At 33.5% G+C, this 15,722-nt stretch overlaps 3 protein-coding genes and 1 non-coding gene across 7 annotated transcripts; 1 reads left to right on the top strand and 3 right to left on the bottom strand.

The window, feature by feature from the left end:
• Positions 1 to 97: 97 nt before the first annotated feature.
• LOC113848913 (beta-catenin-like protein 1) lies at positions 98 to 4,133 on the bottom strand. Of its 3 annotated transcripts, none has more exons than XM_027478329.1 (8): positions 2,965 to 4,133; positions 2,678 to 2,762; positions 2,075 to 2,171; positions 1,741 to 1,804; positions 1,609 to 1,665; positions 1,246 to 1,283; positions 1,073 to 1,154; positions 98 to 602 (listed from the first exon to the last, which is right to left on the bottom strand). In XM_027478329.1, the coding sequence occupies exons 1-8, from the start codon at positions 4,048 to 4,050 to the stop codon at positions 513 to 515; spliced, it is 1,599 nt and encodes a 532-aa protein (XP_027334130.1). In that variant the 5' UTR covers positions 4,051 to 4,133; the 3' UTR covers positions 98 to 512. The 3 variants fall into 3 exon arrangements, 2 of the variants coding, with proteins under 2 accessions (XP_027334130.1, XP_027334129.1); XM_027478328.1 differs by having other exon boundaries at positions 168 to 602; positions 1,073 to 1,184; positions 2,965 to 4,126; XR_003502040.1 differs by lacking the exon at positions 1,741 to 1,804 and having other exon boundaries at positions 140 to 602; positions 2,965 to 4,126.
• Positions 4,134 to 5,799: 1,666 nt separating this feature from the next.
• On the bottom strand, positions 5,800 to 5,881 carry TRNAS-AGA. Its single transcript has one exon. It is a non-coding gene; the product is annotated as a tRNA-Ser (tRNA).
• A 938-nt stretch (positions 5,882 to 6,819) lies between these two features.
• LOC113849147 (protein DJ-1 homolog D-like) lies at positions 6,820 to 10,329 on the top strand. The gene is made up of 5 exons (XM_027478825.1): positions 6,820 to 6,980; positions 7,057 to 7,173; positions 7,637 to 8,077; positions 8,420 to 8,782; positions 9,790 to 10,329. Exons 1-5 carry the CDS (start codon positions 6,927 to 6,929, stop codon positions 9,976 to 9,978), a joined length of 1,164 nt encoding a protein of 387 aa, XP_027334626.1. The 5' UTR covers positions 6,820 to 6,926; the 3' UTR covers positions 9,979 to 10,329.
• A 1,054-nt stretch (positions 10,330 to 11,383) lies between these two features.
• On the bottom strand, positions 11,384 to 15,392 carry LOC113849146 (cold-responsive protein kinase 1-like). Of its 2 annotated transcripts, none has more exons than XM_027478824.1 (8): positions 14,833 to 15,392; positions 13,695 to 14,086; positions 13,217 to 13,327; positions 13,014 to 13,141; positions 12,675 to 12,888; positions 12,352 to 12,583; positions 12,033 to 12,189; positions 11,384 to 11,946 (listed from the first exon to the last, which is right to left on the bottom strand). In XM_027478824.1, exons 1-8 carry the CDS (start codon positions 15,207 to 15,209, stop codon positions 11,632 to 11,634), a joined length of 1,926 nt encoding a protein of 641 aa, XP_027334625.1. In that variant the 5' UTR covers positions 15,210 to 15,392; the 3' UTR covers positions 11,384 to 11,631. The 2 variants fall into 2 exon arrangements, with proteins under 2 accessions (XP_027334625.1, XP_027334624.1); XM_027478823.1 differs by having other exon boundaries at positions 11,430 to 11,946; positions 13,014 to 13,144; positions 14,833 to 15,243.
• Between the last annotated feature and the right edge of the window lie 330 nt (positions 15,393 to 15,722).

Here is a 15,722-nt window from a genome sequence, read left to right as displayed (position 1 = left end):
CATAACATTGTGAACTTAGCCCCATTCTTTTACGTTGAAATATACTTCGTATTCATCTTATGATGACGATTACAAAAGACCATTAAGTATAGTATGGCTCCCTGCGGGAAATAACATTGGTCGTAGGAAAGGTATATTAAAATCACAGACAAATTTACCTATAATATTGAAGGGTTCAGAAGTTAGAATCATCACTACATGGAAAACTTTTAAGTGACTATCACTCTTTGCGTGGAGGTTAATCTCAGGTTATACCTATTGAGAATACACAGTGAAAGACTGAAGTTTCCCTATTGAACTAGTCCCCCCACGAAAGGGGAAAATAATATCCGTTATAACTACCATAAAAGTTGTGACAAAAACGATACGTGACAGTGATCTCAACAACATTTGCAGATTCCTCCATTACCCTCACCAATCTATTCCTCGTTCTGGACAAAAAAGGAGATTTTACATGCATTTAGAAAAAAAATTTAATCACATCAGTTTAAGTTTATTAAGTTTTACACTAGTTAAAATGCCATTATGAACTTCTGAATTTTCGTCTGTGCTCGCTCCTTCTCTTCTGGTCCATCCAGATCACCTATATTATCATGATATTCCTGAACCATAGAAGAAATTCCAACAGATTAGAGCCTCTAATATTTATTTTTTAAAATACTAGGTTTCTCGAAGTGATGCACAGAATGATTCAAACACACAAGTAGGGAAGCTAAGAAGGGTCAGTTATGATAAAGGGAATATAACTAAATTACCAAAATTAATACTGCCACAGGTACACTACAGCCAACTCACTGCTAAAAGATAATCAAGTTCACGGGCTCTTATTTTGAAACTACAATTCTTTTGGTTGCGGTAAGCGAATAAAATATTTTTTAGAAAAAGATCATGAAATTGCTGTTGCCTTGAAATATGAAAAAGCATGAGAAAAATTGCAAACTGATATTTTAGTTGAGCATTAGACTTCATCAATGCATCCTCCACATAGAAACTAACACTAACAAAATAAACAAAAGTAAATAGAGATTTCAAAGTTATCATTTCAAATATTAGCCGCCTAGGAAATATATACCTGAAGGATATCCTTGATATGCTGCTTAGTAAGTTTGTTCTGCTTGAGTAGTAGTTCAATTCTTCCTCTCATTTGTGGATGCCTGACCATAAAATATTTAATTAACACAAGTCTGGTGAAAGCATATATATCAACGCTCTTGACCTTCTCAATATATAGGGGCAAATACTTACTCTGAGCACCAAATTTGACCCAAAATAACAGCAATCAACTGCAGAAGGATATATAAAATTGTGAGTGCACTAATGGTGGTTTAAAATTGGTATCTGCTTCTACATAGACGATGCTAGGACAAGCACCACTGGCGTTTATGGAAATACTTCCTAAATGTAATAAATGAAAAGAAACTAAAACTTTATATAATCCATTTTGTTAATAACTATACATTTGGTTATGTACAAAGATAAGATGTTCACTATGATATCATATAAAGACATTTATCTATTTGAAATTGTTATGTTTGAGTTCATAAAACACAAAAAGGTACAACTACATGTCCTTTCTCAGCATCAGTTAGTGCATTAAAGAAAAATTACCTGAAGAGTATAAAGTCCAGATTCTAGTTTACGATTGTATTTTTCATCTTCATCCATCTATAAAATAAAGAAATATTAGATTATGCTAAAAGAGAGGTTATTTCAATATGACGTGTAGAATAATTCAACTACCTCCAAGTCATCAAGCTCAACTTGATTCAACCGTTCAGTTTCTGCTTTGACTCTATCTGAATATCTGGGGAGGTAAAAAACTCCAAATGTTCAAATGAACATATAATCCCTAAAACAAGAGCCCTACTAAGAACTAACACAACTTCTCCGGTGTACTGACAAATAGAAGGTTTTTATTGGAAGTCACAAAAAAGATGCATCGGTAACATTAAATGTTACACTTTACTATAAAACCATCCCACTTTTGATTCCTTAACCAATGTCTTTAAGACACTCGTTAGCATTCTCCAACAATAATGAACTTCACAAAGAGATGAAAACAAGTCCGACCTACCTGATGTATAGTTCCATTAGCCTGTCTATCTTCTCACATTCATTTTCAACAAATTTACTTAATAATCTTTCTCTCCTAGAACCCCTCAAGATTCCACCTGGAAAAAATAGAACACTGAAGCTCAATATCTCAAAAGGTATACATACAAATTCATGTCTCACTAAAATGCATATTTCAATTTCATGTATGGATGCACTAAGTGCCACTTTGAAAAATTCAAAACTTTGGCGTCATTTTCATATATAAATAACATGTAACAGACACCAATAATATTTCAAATTTCAATCCAAAATAGCATGTACTACATTCCAAACATAGGTAACAATGCAGGAGAAGAACACCTTCACAGATAACAACCTGGCCTTATCCCACAGATGAGATTGGCTAGATTGAGCGATGCAATTGTGCTCTCTTAAGAACCAAATTTTCAATAACCCATTTAGAGCACAAACTCTCCATTACAGTTTGAGGGTTATCATACGCAATCAAATGTAGGATGCACTGTGTATTTGCAGAAGCAACTGCAACCTGACCATAATAAATTTTAAAAAACCTATGATGCACACAATCTTGAACTCAACAAAATCTCACTTGCCTGCTTACCAAATAATGACGCAATCAGTGACACAAGGCGCTCCTCCAATTCTTCTTGGTACCTTTCTTTCTTATTCTTCTTACTTACAGGAATCTACATGTCAACATACACAACAAAAAATCTATTCATAAGACGGCTATGAAATCACATTTTACAAAATGAGGATAGCAAAAACTAAACATATGCAATTTAAACAAATACATAACCATTACAAGCGCTAATAAATAGTTTAAAACAATAATTATTTGAACTCTCGACGGTTCTGCAAAACTTAGTGGAAGGTTGTAGCACTTGCCTTACCCATAAAAGCAGCAAACGCTGTCTTCAAGCCCAAAACATCCACAAATCGTTCACAAGCAGGAGGGTACTTGGTCATTGCAAAATCAAGCGCCCTAATAGCAGACCCATAAGCCAATTTCTTCTGTTTCATGATAATTATCATCAACTCCACCCCTTCAGCCTTCACAAACCTTTCCTTGTTCTCCAACGGCATCAACAAACAACACAAGCAATCGAACAAATTCTCAACCATCTCCTCCTCATCAGAACTCTTTGGATCCTTAGACTTATACATTGCCACAGCCTGAAGCACCACATCAACCCCATTCATCTGCCCCAACTTCTTCTGGTTCACTGTGCTACTCTGCAACAAAATCGCCAAAATCTCAGATGCATACTGCTTGTTACTGTCAAATTCCCTCACCTTGATCTTCCCCAGCAACCACTTCAAGAGCTTGGTCCTCTCACACACCAATTCCGCCACTGCGGGCTTCACCTCGATAAAATTTTCAATCGTCGCGAGCGTGTTGTAAACGGCGGCGTTTTCGTCGGGGTCGGAATCGTTCAACCGGTGGAGATTCTGAACGAGGAGCTCGAGCGCGCTGTTTTCGACCAAAGCATCGACCAAAACCCTAGCGGAATCGTCGTTGTCGTCGAGAACGTCCTCGTCGGTGAGGTCCTGGAGCAACTGAACGACGTCGATGGCGATGTCTGTGTTGTCGTGGTTGAGTAGATCGACGATTGAAGGAACGACATTGAGACTGACGAGGTCAGGGTAGAGTTCGGGTGCTCCGGCGAGGACCTTGAGTTTCTGAAGCTCATCGTGGAGTTCAACTTCGGAGTCGGCGAAGCGATCGGGTTGATTAGGGTACTTGAGACGAGCTTCGATGTTCTCTTTGAGGCGACGTTCGAAGGAGAGAACGAGCTTCTTTAGGGTTCGGAGGTCGAGAACTTCGACGGCGTTTTGGGATTTCTCTATGGCTTCGAGAAGGGAAAGATCGACGTCGTTGTTGAAGCCGTTGGAAACGGATGCCGGTGACTCTGAAACGCCGTCTTCGAATTTCCGTTTGGTGGCGCGCTTCCGGGCGTTCGTTACCTCCATTGTCGCCGGAGCTGTGAACCCTAACGCTCTTGTTTTGAGGTTTTCGAAGATAAAGTGCTCGGTCAAACGACAGGACTACTGCTGTCGTTTATGAGTGAAAAACAGTGGATTTAAGTGCTGTTTGTAGCACTGTAATTGAGGTTAGGCCAGCCGGATAACTATCCACATTTTTCAGAAAAAAAAATTATTTAATTAATATTTGTATATATAAAATTATCACTTTTTTTTTTACCGTATTTTAGTACTGTCGTATTTCTAGTATTAACAACATGTGTAACTCGGTAGAGTTTATCGCATATGTCTTTTTATCTTTTTATTTATTTGAAGTATAAAACTAATCTAGTAAACTAAATAAGTTGGTGCTCAGATAATTATAAAAAAATTAAGCCAATGGCTAATACAATTTATTATAATTTAATTAATTATTGAACTAGGTTAAATTAAAGAAATAATAATAATAATAATAATTTTTTTACATATTTTTTATTATTTATTAAAATTATAAAATTATATAAGTCGTACTCTTTTTTCATTATAATTGGATAATTTTTTTTCTTATACTTTTATAATGTTTTATATATTTTAATCATTAATTAATAGTATATTGAAAAGAATGAATTGAAGAGTAAGTTACGTACATAGTTTTATAGAATATTTGATTTTAAGTAAGGATGCAGATAGACTCACATTTATTCTTATACATTTTCAAACTTTTTAATGTTTCCAAACATACACTCATTGAATGAAAACAAAATCTAAACTTATGGTCTGTTGATTTATTTCTCAAACTCTCTCCCTCTTCCTTCTGTTTGTGTTTTTTTGTCAAATTTATTTTACTCTTGACAATAGTTCAAATTTGTAAGATAAAAAATATATACATAAGAAAGACAAGGTGATAACATTATATGCGGTAAAGAATTTAAGTAATGCTTTGGCCCATCAATCTCACTCGTAAAATCTATATCTCTAGACAAGAGTACCAATATTCATGGTGATTGAAGTGAGTATACTCAATCATCACCAGTTAATGTCATCACAATCTTACGCAGGTTGCCTTTTTTTATTGGCTACATGATCTTGGTTTGGCAAAATCTGAAGGGTCTTAAAAGCATTAGTGAATGGATGTGAGACTTAAATCCTACTTAGGGATTATATCAGAATATTTTTACTGTAACAAAAAAACTTTAGTTTGACATTAAAAAGAAGTGAGTGGAAGCCAACATGAAAGAATTGAAAGCCTGCGAGCAGCTTAACACCCTTTGGCCCAACGCTGGATTTACATCAAGCTTCAAAAATAATCATTTTATAGTGGAATTAAAGAATACAGCAAACTGAAATATAAATCCTATGCCGTATGAAAGGATGTCAGGAGTTGAAATATTTTCTACTTTTTGAAAAACTGCGAAGGGAACCAAAGTAAAAATTGCAGAACCTTTATTATAGCAGAAGATTTCGTGCTGATAAATTGTACAAAGAATCACCAAAGAATAAAACTAGTATGTATAAAGATAATAACGAGTACTCAGAAATAGAGAAGAGAAAAGACAAGAATGAGATCAAGACTAAGAACAAGAAACCGATGACAAGGTCAAAACCATGTCTAAGAATTAACAAGAGAACATGACCAGACCAAAAACAAGAAAACGAAAACAAGATCAAGATTGAGAACAAGAACACAAGGAAGACCTACAAGACCAAGAACAAAAACTACCTATTAAAAGGACAGGGTAAATAAAATTGGAAAAATTACGTGAACGGCAGGATTCGAACCTGCGCGGGCAGAGCCCACATGATTTCTAGTCATGCCCGATAACCACTCCGGCACGTCCACTTTCACATTGCTCCAATGAAAAAGTTTAAAGTCATAAAATATTTGATTTTATTTATTTGATCCGAAATTGTTTATTTATTTGAAAGGACGCAGAAGATGGTGGCATTAGTCTGGAGATTTCTATTCTAATGGCTTCTCTTCCGATGTGACTGTTGACAATTCCTTTTCTCCACATCTGTCCATTCACTGAATCAATATTTTGTGTTTAAATAATATAATATCCGATTAGAAATTTCATAAACCCAACTTCAAGAATTTCTGCTTAATTCCAAAGACGGAGAAAATAATGCAACCGTCAATATTTTTATTTGTTTTATTTTCAAGTTCATAAGTCTTTAACTATAATCACAACATTTGCTGCTTTTTTTTAAGACAATACGAAAATTCAGACTATAATTCTAAATTTCTAAACATAATTCTTATATTCTAAAATTTTGAAAAATTATACAAATATTTTAAAATTCAGTAGAGATGATAGTAGTTAAATAGAAACATTATATAATAAATTTCCTATCAATGTTTTAAAAAATATTTTCTTCAATTTTATATTTTCATGGATAGCAATTCCAGTGTTTCTTTTAATTAAAAATAATATGATATTTTCTATTACTATTAAAAAATACATCAATATATATAAGGCAGCCAAAGCGGCAACTTTTGTTGTACTATAACAATGCATTTTGTCTGTTTTTGCAAATTTTAAGTTGGTATTACAATTAAAATAAATGAATGAATGAAACAAAATAAAATAAAATATTATGATGAAAAATAGCATATAATTGAATTTTATTATTTATGTTATTTTGACTGGTTAAGTAGAATTAAGTAAATTCATTTAAAATAATTTTTTATTTTAAAACTAAATAGTTTTGGGTGATTAATGTTTTTTAATATTTGCTCAAATATTAATTTACTAACAGCCATCAATTTGAAGGCATTATCACTATATAAGCGTGGTTGCGGTGAAGAAGATGCTGCTGATTGCAGCATAACAATCTCATCTGCATTTTCTGCGAGAGTGTTTGTGAATTGTTTGAAGCAAAGCATGGTTTCGAAAAGGGTTCTGCTACTTTGCGGGGACTTCATGGAAGACTATGAAGTACGTTCCATTTCACTTCACTCACACTCACACGCTCTTCAATTCATTTATATCTCACGTTTCGTGTTACTTGCAGGCCATGATTCCGTTTCAGGCATTGCAAGCTTTCGGAATCTCCGTTGACGCCGTTTGTCCCGGAAAGAAAGCCGCCGACGTCTGCCGCACCGCCGTCCATGAGCTTGCCGGTGCACAGGTCCACGCGCTTCGCTCTTTCTTAATTCTTACCTTAATTCAATTTATTTGCAGAAATTAAGGTTTGTAGTTTGTTTGCTATTTCTGCAAAAAAAATAAAAATAAAATGATGAATTAAATTTTTACTTACAATTACTAGAGGTGAAGTGGTTGAGATTATACTCTATAAGAATTTAGTTGAAATGCAGTGTAACAATTTTTTGACAGCATCATCCAATCATAAGTTGTCATGTGAGCAAGAATTTCTTACTTCTATAGAAGAAATACTTAATATTAAGTATTTACGCGAAATGTGCATCAAAATTAAACTCATAATATAAACATAAAATTTCCATGGACACAACTTAAAATCAAAATTATTTTAATAGAAACATGCCAATCTAATCAATCAATTCCCAGAATTGTAGTCAGTTCCAAATGCTTTGTATGGTAAAGTTGATTGATTGCATTTTGGGTGGTTTCAGACGTATACTGAGACAATTGGTCACAATTTTGCACTCAATGCTACTTTCGATGAAGTTGATGCTGCGAATTATGATGGGTTGTGGGTGCCGGGTGGAAGGGCGCCGGAGTATCTTGCTCATATTCCTGGTGTTGTGGAACTGGTGACTAAGTTTTTCAGTTTGGGGAAACAAATTGCTTGCATTTGTCACGGACATTTGATTCTTGCGGCTGCTGGAGTGGTTAAAGGTCGCAAGTGCACTTCTTTTCCTCCTGTTAAACCTGTGCTGGTTGCCGCTGGTGCTCATTGGGTTGAACCTGACACCATGGCGACAACGGTGGTAGATGGTAATCTCATTAGTGCACCTACTTATGATGGGCACCCGGAGCTTATTCACCATTTTGTGAAGGCATTGGGCGGCAAAATGAGTGGCTCCAAGAAGAAAGTCCTCTTTATTTGTGGGGTAGGTTACAATGTTTTTCGAGTTGCTTGCAGATGAAAATCACCTTGCTTCTTTAGGCGTGACTAGTTGTAGGAGTACAATTTTCAGGCTTAGATAAGACTATTTACTGTTTATTACCAAGTGGTTTTTGTTTGAGAGATTCCTTGCCATGCCTGGTGTAAGACTGTCCTCTTCCACTTGTGAGCATTATGTAATTTCACCTAAACTATGTGCACCATTTGCCTTAGCTATTGAACCTAGTGTAACCGATTAATTTCTCTGTTTTCACGTTTCTTTCATAATATTTTCACTTTCATTGCTATGATGATTGACGAAGATGTGTTTTAACGATTTTAATTGCAGGATTACATGGAAGATTATGAGGTCAAGGTTCCTTTTCAATCTCTTCAGGCTTTAGAATGCCATGTTGATGCAGTTTGCCCCTCAAAGAAAGCTGGCGACACTTGTCCAACTGCTATTCATGATTTTGAAGGTGATCAAACTTACAGTGAGAAGCCAGGACATAGTTTTGCTATTACAGCAACCTTTGATGATGTGGATCCTTCAATCTATGATGCTCTTGTCATCCCTGGAGGTCGTTCACCTGAGTATTTGGCATTGAACGAGTCAGTCATTGCCTTGGTGAAGCATTTTATGGAAAGCAAGAAGCCAGTTGCATCTATCTGCCATGGCCAACAGATTTTAGCTGCTGCTGGTGTTCTCAAGGTATTATTGTATCACTGTAAACTGTAAACTCGTTAGAAATGCTGTGTTTGCTTATGCTTCTAGTATGCTATTAGCCTGCATTTGAGTCAAGTGGCTATTGATACTGTTTGACCAAAAAAAAAAAGCATGAGTTGCATATCTTGTGTTAATCTTGAACTTGAAGTATTTTACTACTATTTTCTTAGAACTCTTGTTCAATCTACACTTTTCTATCTGTTTTTCTAGTCAATATTTGTCTTTTACCAACTATCTATCAGGGAAGAAAAATGCTATATTTGACTACATTTCACAATAATTTGTAATTTCATGCATGGATTGAGAATCATAGCATCCGTTGTGCAGAATATTTCTAATTAATCTGGATTAATGGAATTTATGCACCCAGCTTTTGTGCGGCTTTATCTAGCGGTGTATTTTTGTGCTCATAAAATGCTAGTATGTCTTTTGTCACTCAAAGTTATTCTTATCTTAGTTCTTTCTCACTTAGGCGGTCTTCTAGCTTTTGTACACCTTGTTTGCTTGCTTGGATAATTGGATCGTAATTCTTAAGTATCTTCATCAGATATCTCATTTTCCTTGCCCTCTATCTCTCATCAATAAAAAGAAATAATGATGATATATAGAATCAAGCATAAAGACATTAAGTACATGTGGAACTGGACAGATGTTAACTAACAGATTCTGTAAACTGTTTCTCTGAGTTGAGCACTTCTAATTCTCCATCTATTATGAAATGATAAAATCTTTAATCATGGGTGCATCCTTGTTTTCTAGAATCATGACAATATGCATATAAAAGAAAAAAATAATGACAATATGCATATAATAAGATTATATTTGTGTTATTTCCCTTATTTCAACTATTGCTACAGAACTTCAAAATCTGGCACTATTATTTTTTCGGATTTGCTGGTTCTACACTGTTTCTTTGTGATGACAAACTTGTTATGCGCTGGATGGTAGACTGCATCTTAGTGCTATGGTGACATACATTTTTATTGTAACAGGGAAGAAAATGTACTGCTTATCCGGCTGTGAAGCTTAATGTGGTTCTCTCAGGAGCGACATGGCTGGAGCCTGATCCCATAAGCCGTTGCTTCACTGATGGAAACCTCGTTACAGGAGCCGCGTGGCCGGGGCACCCTGAGTTCATTTCTCAGTTGATGGCACTACTTGGCATTCAAGTATCTTTCTAGCTGCACTTGGTGATGTAATTAGTTACTAATGAATAAAACCTGGCAGTTGTCATAAGCCTCTTGTATCAAATATCAAAATATGTGAATGTGTTATACAGTATTGTATGTGAAGGACCTGTAATGTGCAAGGCATGGATGCACGTGCTATTTTGAGATCAGGGAATCTTTGGTGGCTAGTATGCAAATTTTTCTCAAAATTTTCTTTTCCCCTGTTATTATTTTTGTATCAGTATGGATGTGTTCAGTTATTTTGTTGAGTTTTCGATTCTGCTTATGTTGTGTGACGCCAATTTTTATGCCACATATGTCATACTCGGATCACGAATAAAATTTACAGGATAAAACTTCATTGATTTTTCCCCGTCTTGCTGAACTTGCGAACTTGTTGCATGTCTCTGTTTTCCAGCTCTGTGGAGCTGTTTCGATGAGACTTTATGAGGTTATTTACGTTTGTTGGAGAATGTGTACATTCTATTTTCTTTCTGCTAAAAGAAAAAATCCTTTTTGGTTAATAAATGCCAATGTCCATTTTAAGTAATTTCGTTTGTAGCAAAGTGGGGTAAGGAAAAATAATGTGGCAAGGAAGGAAACAGCTCAAACAAAACCTTTATCTAATGTGGTTGTGAGCACATTCAGTTTTCTGTTATTGGTCTAACAAGGAAACATGCCAGTATTATTTGATACTAATTAACCAATAAATATTAAAAAATTAAAATAAAACAAACAATGAGCACATACGTTTTTCTTTGTACTTGCATCTTTGCTTTTCAAGTTGGGAATTATTTCTTAATTTTATGGCAAGAAAGCAACGTAATACTGGGATGAATTTAAGTAATTAAATTTAAAAGATGTTTAACACTAAAGGTTGGGATAAACAATTAATAATAATAAAATTTTATTAAAAATAATATTTATTAATTTATAAAAGAAATTTATTTATAAATGTTTAAATTGAGCTTTAAAGTTGAGATTAACAAAATTTATTAAATTATTGAAGAAGCGTTTTTTTATTGTTAAACTATTGTTAAACTTGGATTTGAATATAACAAAGTATTTAAAAATTGAAAAAGACCAAAAAAGTAACAATCACAAAGATATAATGCATTAATCTGCTTAATACGTGGTTCTTAAAATAATTTGTGGCACGCTATTATTTAAAATAATGGAAGAAAGAAATAAAATTTCATAATATATATATATATATATATATACATATATATATATAACACCATTTTATTAGTAATTTTAATTTTATCTATATTTTGAAAAGCTTAACAATATGAAAACATAGTGATAGTAAGATGAGAAGAGTAATTTTGGTATATAACCAAAGAGTCTTACTATTCCGTCGAATCAATACCTCAATGCGAGAAAATAATGTACCTTTACAACTAAAGTACGTGCAAGTGAAATAGAATTTTAGGCTGGAGTTCAGTATATACTCTATCATAACAAATTAATTGGAAATTATCATAAATCCATAACAGTAATCTAATTCATGCACTTTCCAACCATGCATAAAACACAAGAGAAGTTGCACATACACTTGCGTGATTTTGAACTAAGAAACTAGAAATGAAGAGCAATACTTCTCTAATTTATTACATTACTTTATTGGTTCAAGTAATCAAGACCCTTTACTTCGTGCTATAATCATCTTGCTGATAGAACAGAAATGGAAGCAGTAGCATTAGAAGAAGAAGCAGTAGTTGATGAAGAATTCCTTTCTCGAGACTGGAGATTGGTTTCAACAAACACAGGCATAGTTGGTTGCAAGTTCTCTATTAAGCCTTTACTTTTGAGTAGAACTACTACTTCAGACATTGTTGGCCTTGTTGCAGCTGATGCTTGAGTACACAACAAAGCAATTTCTATGACTTTCTTCACTTCTTCAAAATCATACTCATTTGGGTCTATGGCCTTGTCCACTAGCTCCAAGTGCATGCCTCTCTCATGTACCTTCCATGCCTAAGAAGTGAAAATCAAAGGTTCATCATATGGTGAAATATTATAAGTAGAAAACTAATAATTCCTAGTTATGAGAAATTGCCTACACGTTGAAGAAGGTACTCACGACCATCCTCATCATCATCCTTCACATTAGTACTCTTTTGACCACTTATAATTTCTAGGACTACAATACCATAACTGTAGGTATCAGCCTTCTCAGATAATTGACCATGGATTGCATATTCAGGTGCTGTGTATCCCCTGAAAAGTGCATAATTTATAGTCCATTGTTAATTAGAAAAAGCACTTATACATAGCATGTTACATTTTTCCCACAATGGTTTTTAATTTGTCTCTTTTGCTGTAACTTGATGCTCAAATAAATGTCAAGAAATTAAAGTGAATGCAACTATTTTGTCTTACAATGTTCCTGCAAATCTTGTGCTGAGATGAGATCGATCCCCTGGCAAAAGTCTTGCTAACCCAAAATCAGCAATTTTTGGTTGAAGATCATCATCTAAGAGGATATTACTAGTCTTTATATCTCTATGTATTATGGAAACATGGAATTCCTCATGTAAATAGGCCAATCCCCTTGCTGTGCCTAAAATTATGTCATACCGTTGTTTCCAATTGAGGGAACCTTTTTTGTTACCTGTTTACCAAATTTATATACTTAAGATTGTGGAAAGAAGAAAAATCAAATAAGATTAAAAAAATAACTCCATTGAAATATAATGAGTTACCAAATAAGAATTTGTCAAGGCTGCTATTTGCCATGTATTCATAAACTAGGATTCTCTCTTGGCCTTTGCTGCAACAACCAAGAAGTCTAACGAGATTTCTATGATGAACATTACTTATTAGCTTGACTTCACCTTCAAAATCATCCTCCATCTTGCTAGATTTGCCCAACATTAATTTCTTGATCGCCACAACCTTTCCATTCTTTAGAGTACCCTGTTCAGTAGTAGGATTGACAAATGAAAGTGTTTTTTCATTATATTAAAAAATAACTCATAATCAGCATTGTCTTTGAATATGCTTTCCGTTATAATACTGAAGAAAAAATATCACAACTTTACCTTGTATACATCACCAAAACCTCCTTCTCCTAGTTTATTTTCATTACTAAATTTTTTTGTTGCAGCTTTTAAATCATTATACTTGTAATTAACCGGACCTTTCAACTCGGTAGCTCCCAATATGTCACCTGCTAAAGAACACACGAATTTCAATTATATTCAACAATTTAAAATTAATTTTATCAAAATTAGCCTCTACTTACCTCTGGGAACCCTCTTTGGTTTTCTGGATATTCGCCAAGCAAACAATGCAAGAAGGATCACAACGCCTCCTACAACACCACCGATAATTGCCCACTTCTTGCTTGAACCACCTATGTATTATAAGTTTTTATCAGGACAAAATTAAAACTAAAATTTTATTTTAATGAAAGATTGATATTCAATATTATTATCTGTTATAGGGGTAAAACTCCAATATTAATTAAGAGATAGTACTAAAAACATTGATGGGACTCTACATAAGTTTTGTCCTTTTAAAAAAATAACAGACATAACATAGTTCAATATATTAATAACATTAAATGTTACAATAAAGTATACTATTTACTGATTTTTTAAAGACACATGTTAGACAAACTATTATTTATAAAAATATAAAGTGTTTTCATAGACCAAATAACCAAATCATTTTTATGAAAATATGCATTCATCAAGGAAAGGGAATTATCAAAATTCTACCTTGTTCTAAGTAGGGTGTGATATCAATGGTCTGATTATCAGCAAAGAAGGGTGACATGGAATATCTCATAAAACAGCCAGCATCATATGCTCTACCGTCTATTTTGGGAAGACAACTTTGTAAGTTGTTGTATGCAACTTGCATGCAATTCAGACAATTACTCTCTGTGGCAGTTTCAACACATTGTGCAACGGCATAAATTGCACTACTACCAGGCACCTGTATCTTAGTAGCTGCATAGAAACCTTTAACTTTTGGTGTTGCTATTTGGAGGTCCATTAGCAGTTGTTGCCCATTAGCTCTAAAACCAGTGCTATTTGCACTCGTGTTCCCACATACTACACCATTACCAGGTTCAGTGGTCTGATCGTAGAATCTCTCGCTCTCATACCTCATCACATATTGAAAATACCCAACAAATTAAAATCAAATAAATATTAATACTGTGTTTGGATGAAATAATTCTCAATTATTATATTATATGTATTTAGACAGTAAAAAACGTGTTTTTAGATATACTTCAAAATTTTAATTTGATAACCTTTCTATTAAATAAAAAATTTAAAACCTCTTATATTATATTTAACTTTTTTATAATTATCTTTTATAATTGCTTTCTTACTTATTTTTTTTACTTAAATAATTACTTAATTACGTGTATGTAAGCAAGTTGATGTTAATTCTTTAAGTAATATGACTTGTAGGCATAGTAGATAATATTTAAGACTATTAATCAAACACATTCAGTGATACGAGTAATGCTCTTAATTATTCAGATAATTAATAGTTGATGAAATAATTAATTAAATGGAATGGAAAATAGAGTGAATTAATTCAATTTCTTTATAAATAAAGATAATATGTTTATTCCACTTAGGCCAATAGATTCTCTCAAATTTCACTCCCCTAATTTTTATTTTTATTTTTGTTAATTGTTGATCTTAAACAAAACAGTTAAACGTTAATTTTTTTTAGTCTAATATTTATTTGATTTATTAAATTATTAATGTAAATATTATAAATTTATCCAGCTGCATATCATATAAAAATTAACAAATAATTTATTTGATAAAAACTAAATTATTATTATTAGTTGTGTTGTGAGTATAGCACACATGCAAGCAAACATGAACAGACCTGAGGAAGCAACCGTCGTAGATGAGTCTGGCGCCGTTGGCGGCGGAGCAGTTGCGGATTTGGGTGGCGGCGGCGGCGAAGCAAGCGAGACAATCATTGTTTGAGAGATAGTTTCTGCATTGAAACATTGCGTATGTCAGCGTCTCTCCCCTCGCTTCTTGTGCTACGCCAAAGTGCTTGTTTTGATTCTGAATCTGTGCTCTTAGCGCTGAAAACGTTCCATTGATATTAGCAAAGAAGCTACGCAAGTTGGAAGCGTTGTATGTGCTGCACCCACTATTTACTACGTGCGTTTGTGGGGATGCAAGTGCATCTTCAAGATTACTGCACCACCATATCAGAGTTAATAAGCCCATTAGCTTAGTTAGATGAACCATGCTTTTAGTGAATTACTATATCAGAACTCTGATTCTGTTTTTTGCTTTGCCTAGTAAACTTGGTCTCTGTAATATATATATACTCATGAGATCTGATAATTGTAAAACCAAATTGATAATTTTTTTAAGAAAAATCCTATGGGCAAGAATAAGTAATTGAATGGTAAAAGTGAACAGAAGAGTACGTCCAAGAGACTGGGAACAAAGTTTAATATTCTACGACGACTCTAGAAAACGTAGTCAATACGTAAATCTCAATCTTTTTAATTAAATATCAATAATATAATAAATTTATAATACAAGACTCTTAAAAATAAATTTTAAATTAAAAAAATAGAAAAATTTATATAGAATAAAAAAATTTAAATAAAAACTTTAATTTTCAAAATTTACAAAATTAATAAAGTGCGTGATTAAATATTAAAATCATTATACGATAAAGATTATAATTTATATATCATTTTCAGTTAATTTTAATTTTAAAATATACATGTAAGAAAAAAATTTCACTGA

The sequence above is a fragment of the Abrus precatorius genome, unplaced genomic scaffold (assembly GCF_003935025.1).
Source record: "Abrus precatorius isolate BTA unplaced genomic scaffold, Abrus_2018 Scaffold9, whole genome shotgun sequence".
Classification (NCBI taxonomy): Eukaryota; Viridiplantae; Streptophyta; class Magnoliopsida; order Fabales; family Fabaceae; genus Abrus; species Abrus precatorius.
The sequence above is the reverse complement of the archived record's forward strand: the minus strand, read 5'-3'. Positions and strand labels throughout refer to the sequence as shown.

Excerpts from the sequence above, each read along its gene's own strand:
- LOC113848913 (XM_027478328.1), bottom strand. The coding sequence starts at position 4,050 with ATGGAGGTAACGAACGCCCGGAAGCGCGCCACCAAACGGAAATTCGAA. Across the intron at positions 1,666-1,740 it reads TTGAGCTTGATGACTTGGAG|ATGGATGAAGATGAAAAATA; the intron begins GTAGTTGAATTA and ends TTTATTTTATAG. Across the intron at positions 1,284-1,608 it reads CTGGACTTTATACTCTTCAG|TTGATTGCTGTTATTTTGGG; the intron begins GTAATTTTTCTT and ends ATCCTTCTGCAG.
- LOC113849146 (XM_027478823.1), bottom strand. The coding sequence starts at position 15,209 with ATGGTTCATCTAACTAAGCTAATGGGCTTATTAACTCTGATATGGTGG. Across the intron at positions 14,087-14,832 it reads TACGACGGTTGCTTCCTCAG|GTATGAGAGCGAGAGATTCT; the intron begins GTCTGTTCATGT and ends ATATGTGATGAG. Across the intron at positions 12,889-13,013 it reads GTTTTGGTGATGTATACAAG|GGTACTCTAAAGAATGGAAA; the intron begins GTAAAGTTGTGA and ends ACTACTGAACAG.
- LOC113849147 (XM_027478825.1), top strand. The coding sequence starts at position 6,927 with ATGGTTTCGAAAAGGGTTCTGCTACTTTGCGGGGACTTCATGGAAGAC. Across the intron at positions 6,981-7,056 it reads ACTTCATGGAAGACTATGAA|GCCATGATTCCGTTTCAGGC; the intron begins GTACGTTCCATT and ends TGTTACTTGCAG. Across the intron at positions 8,078-8,419 it reads AAGTCCTCTTTATTTGTGGG|GATTACATGGAAGATTATGA; the intron begins GTAGGTTACAAT and ends TTTTAATTGCAG.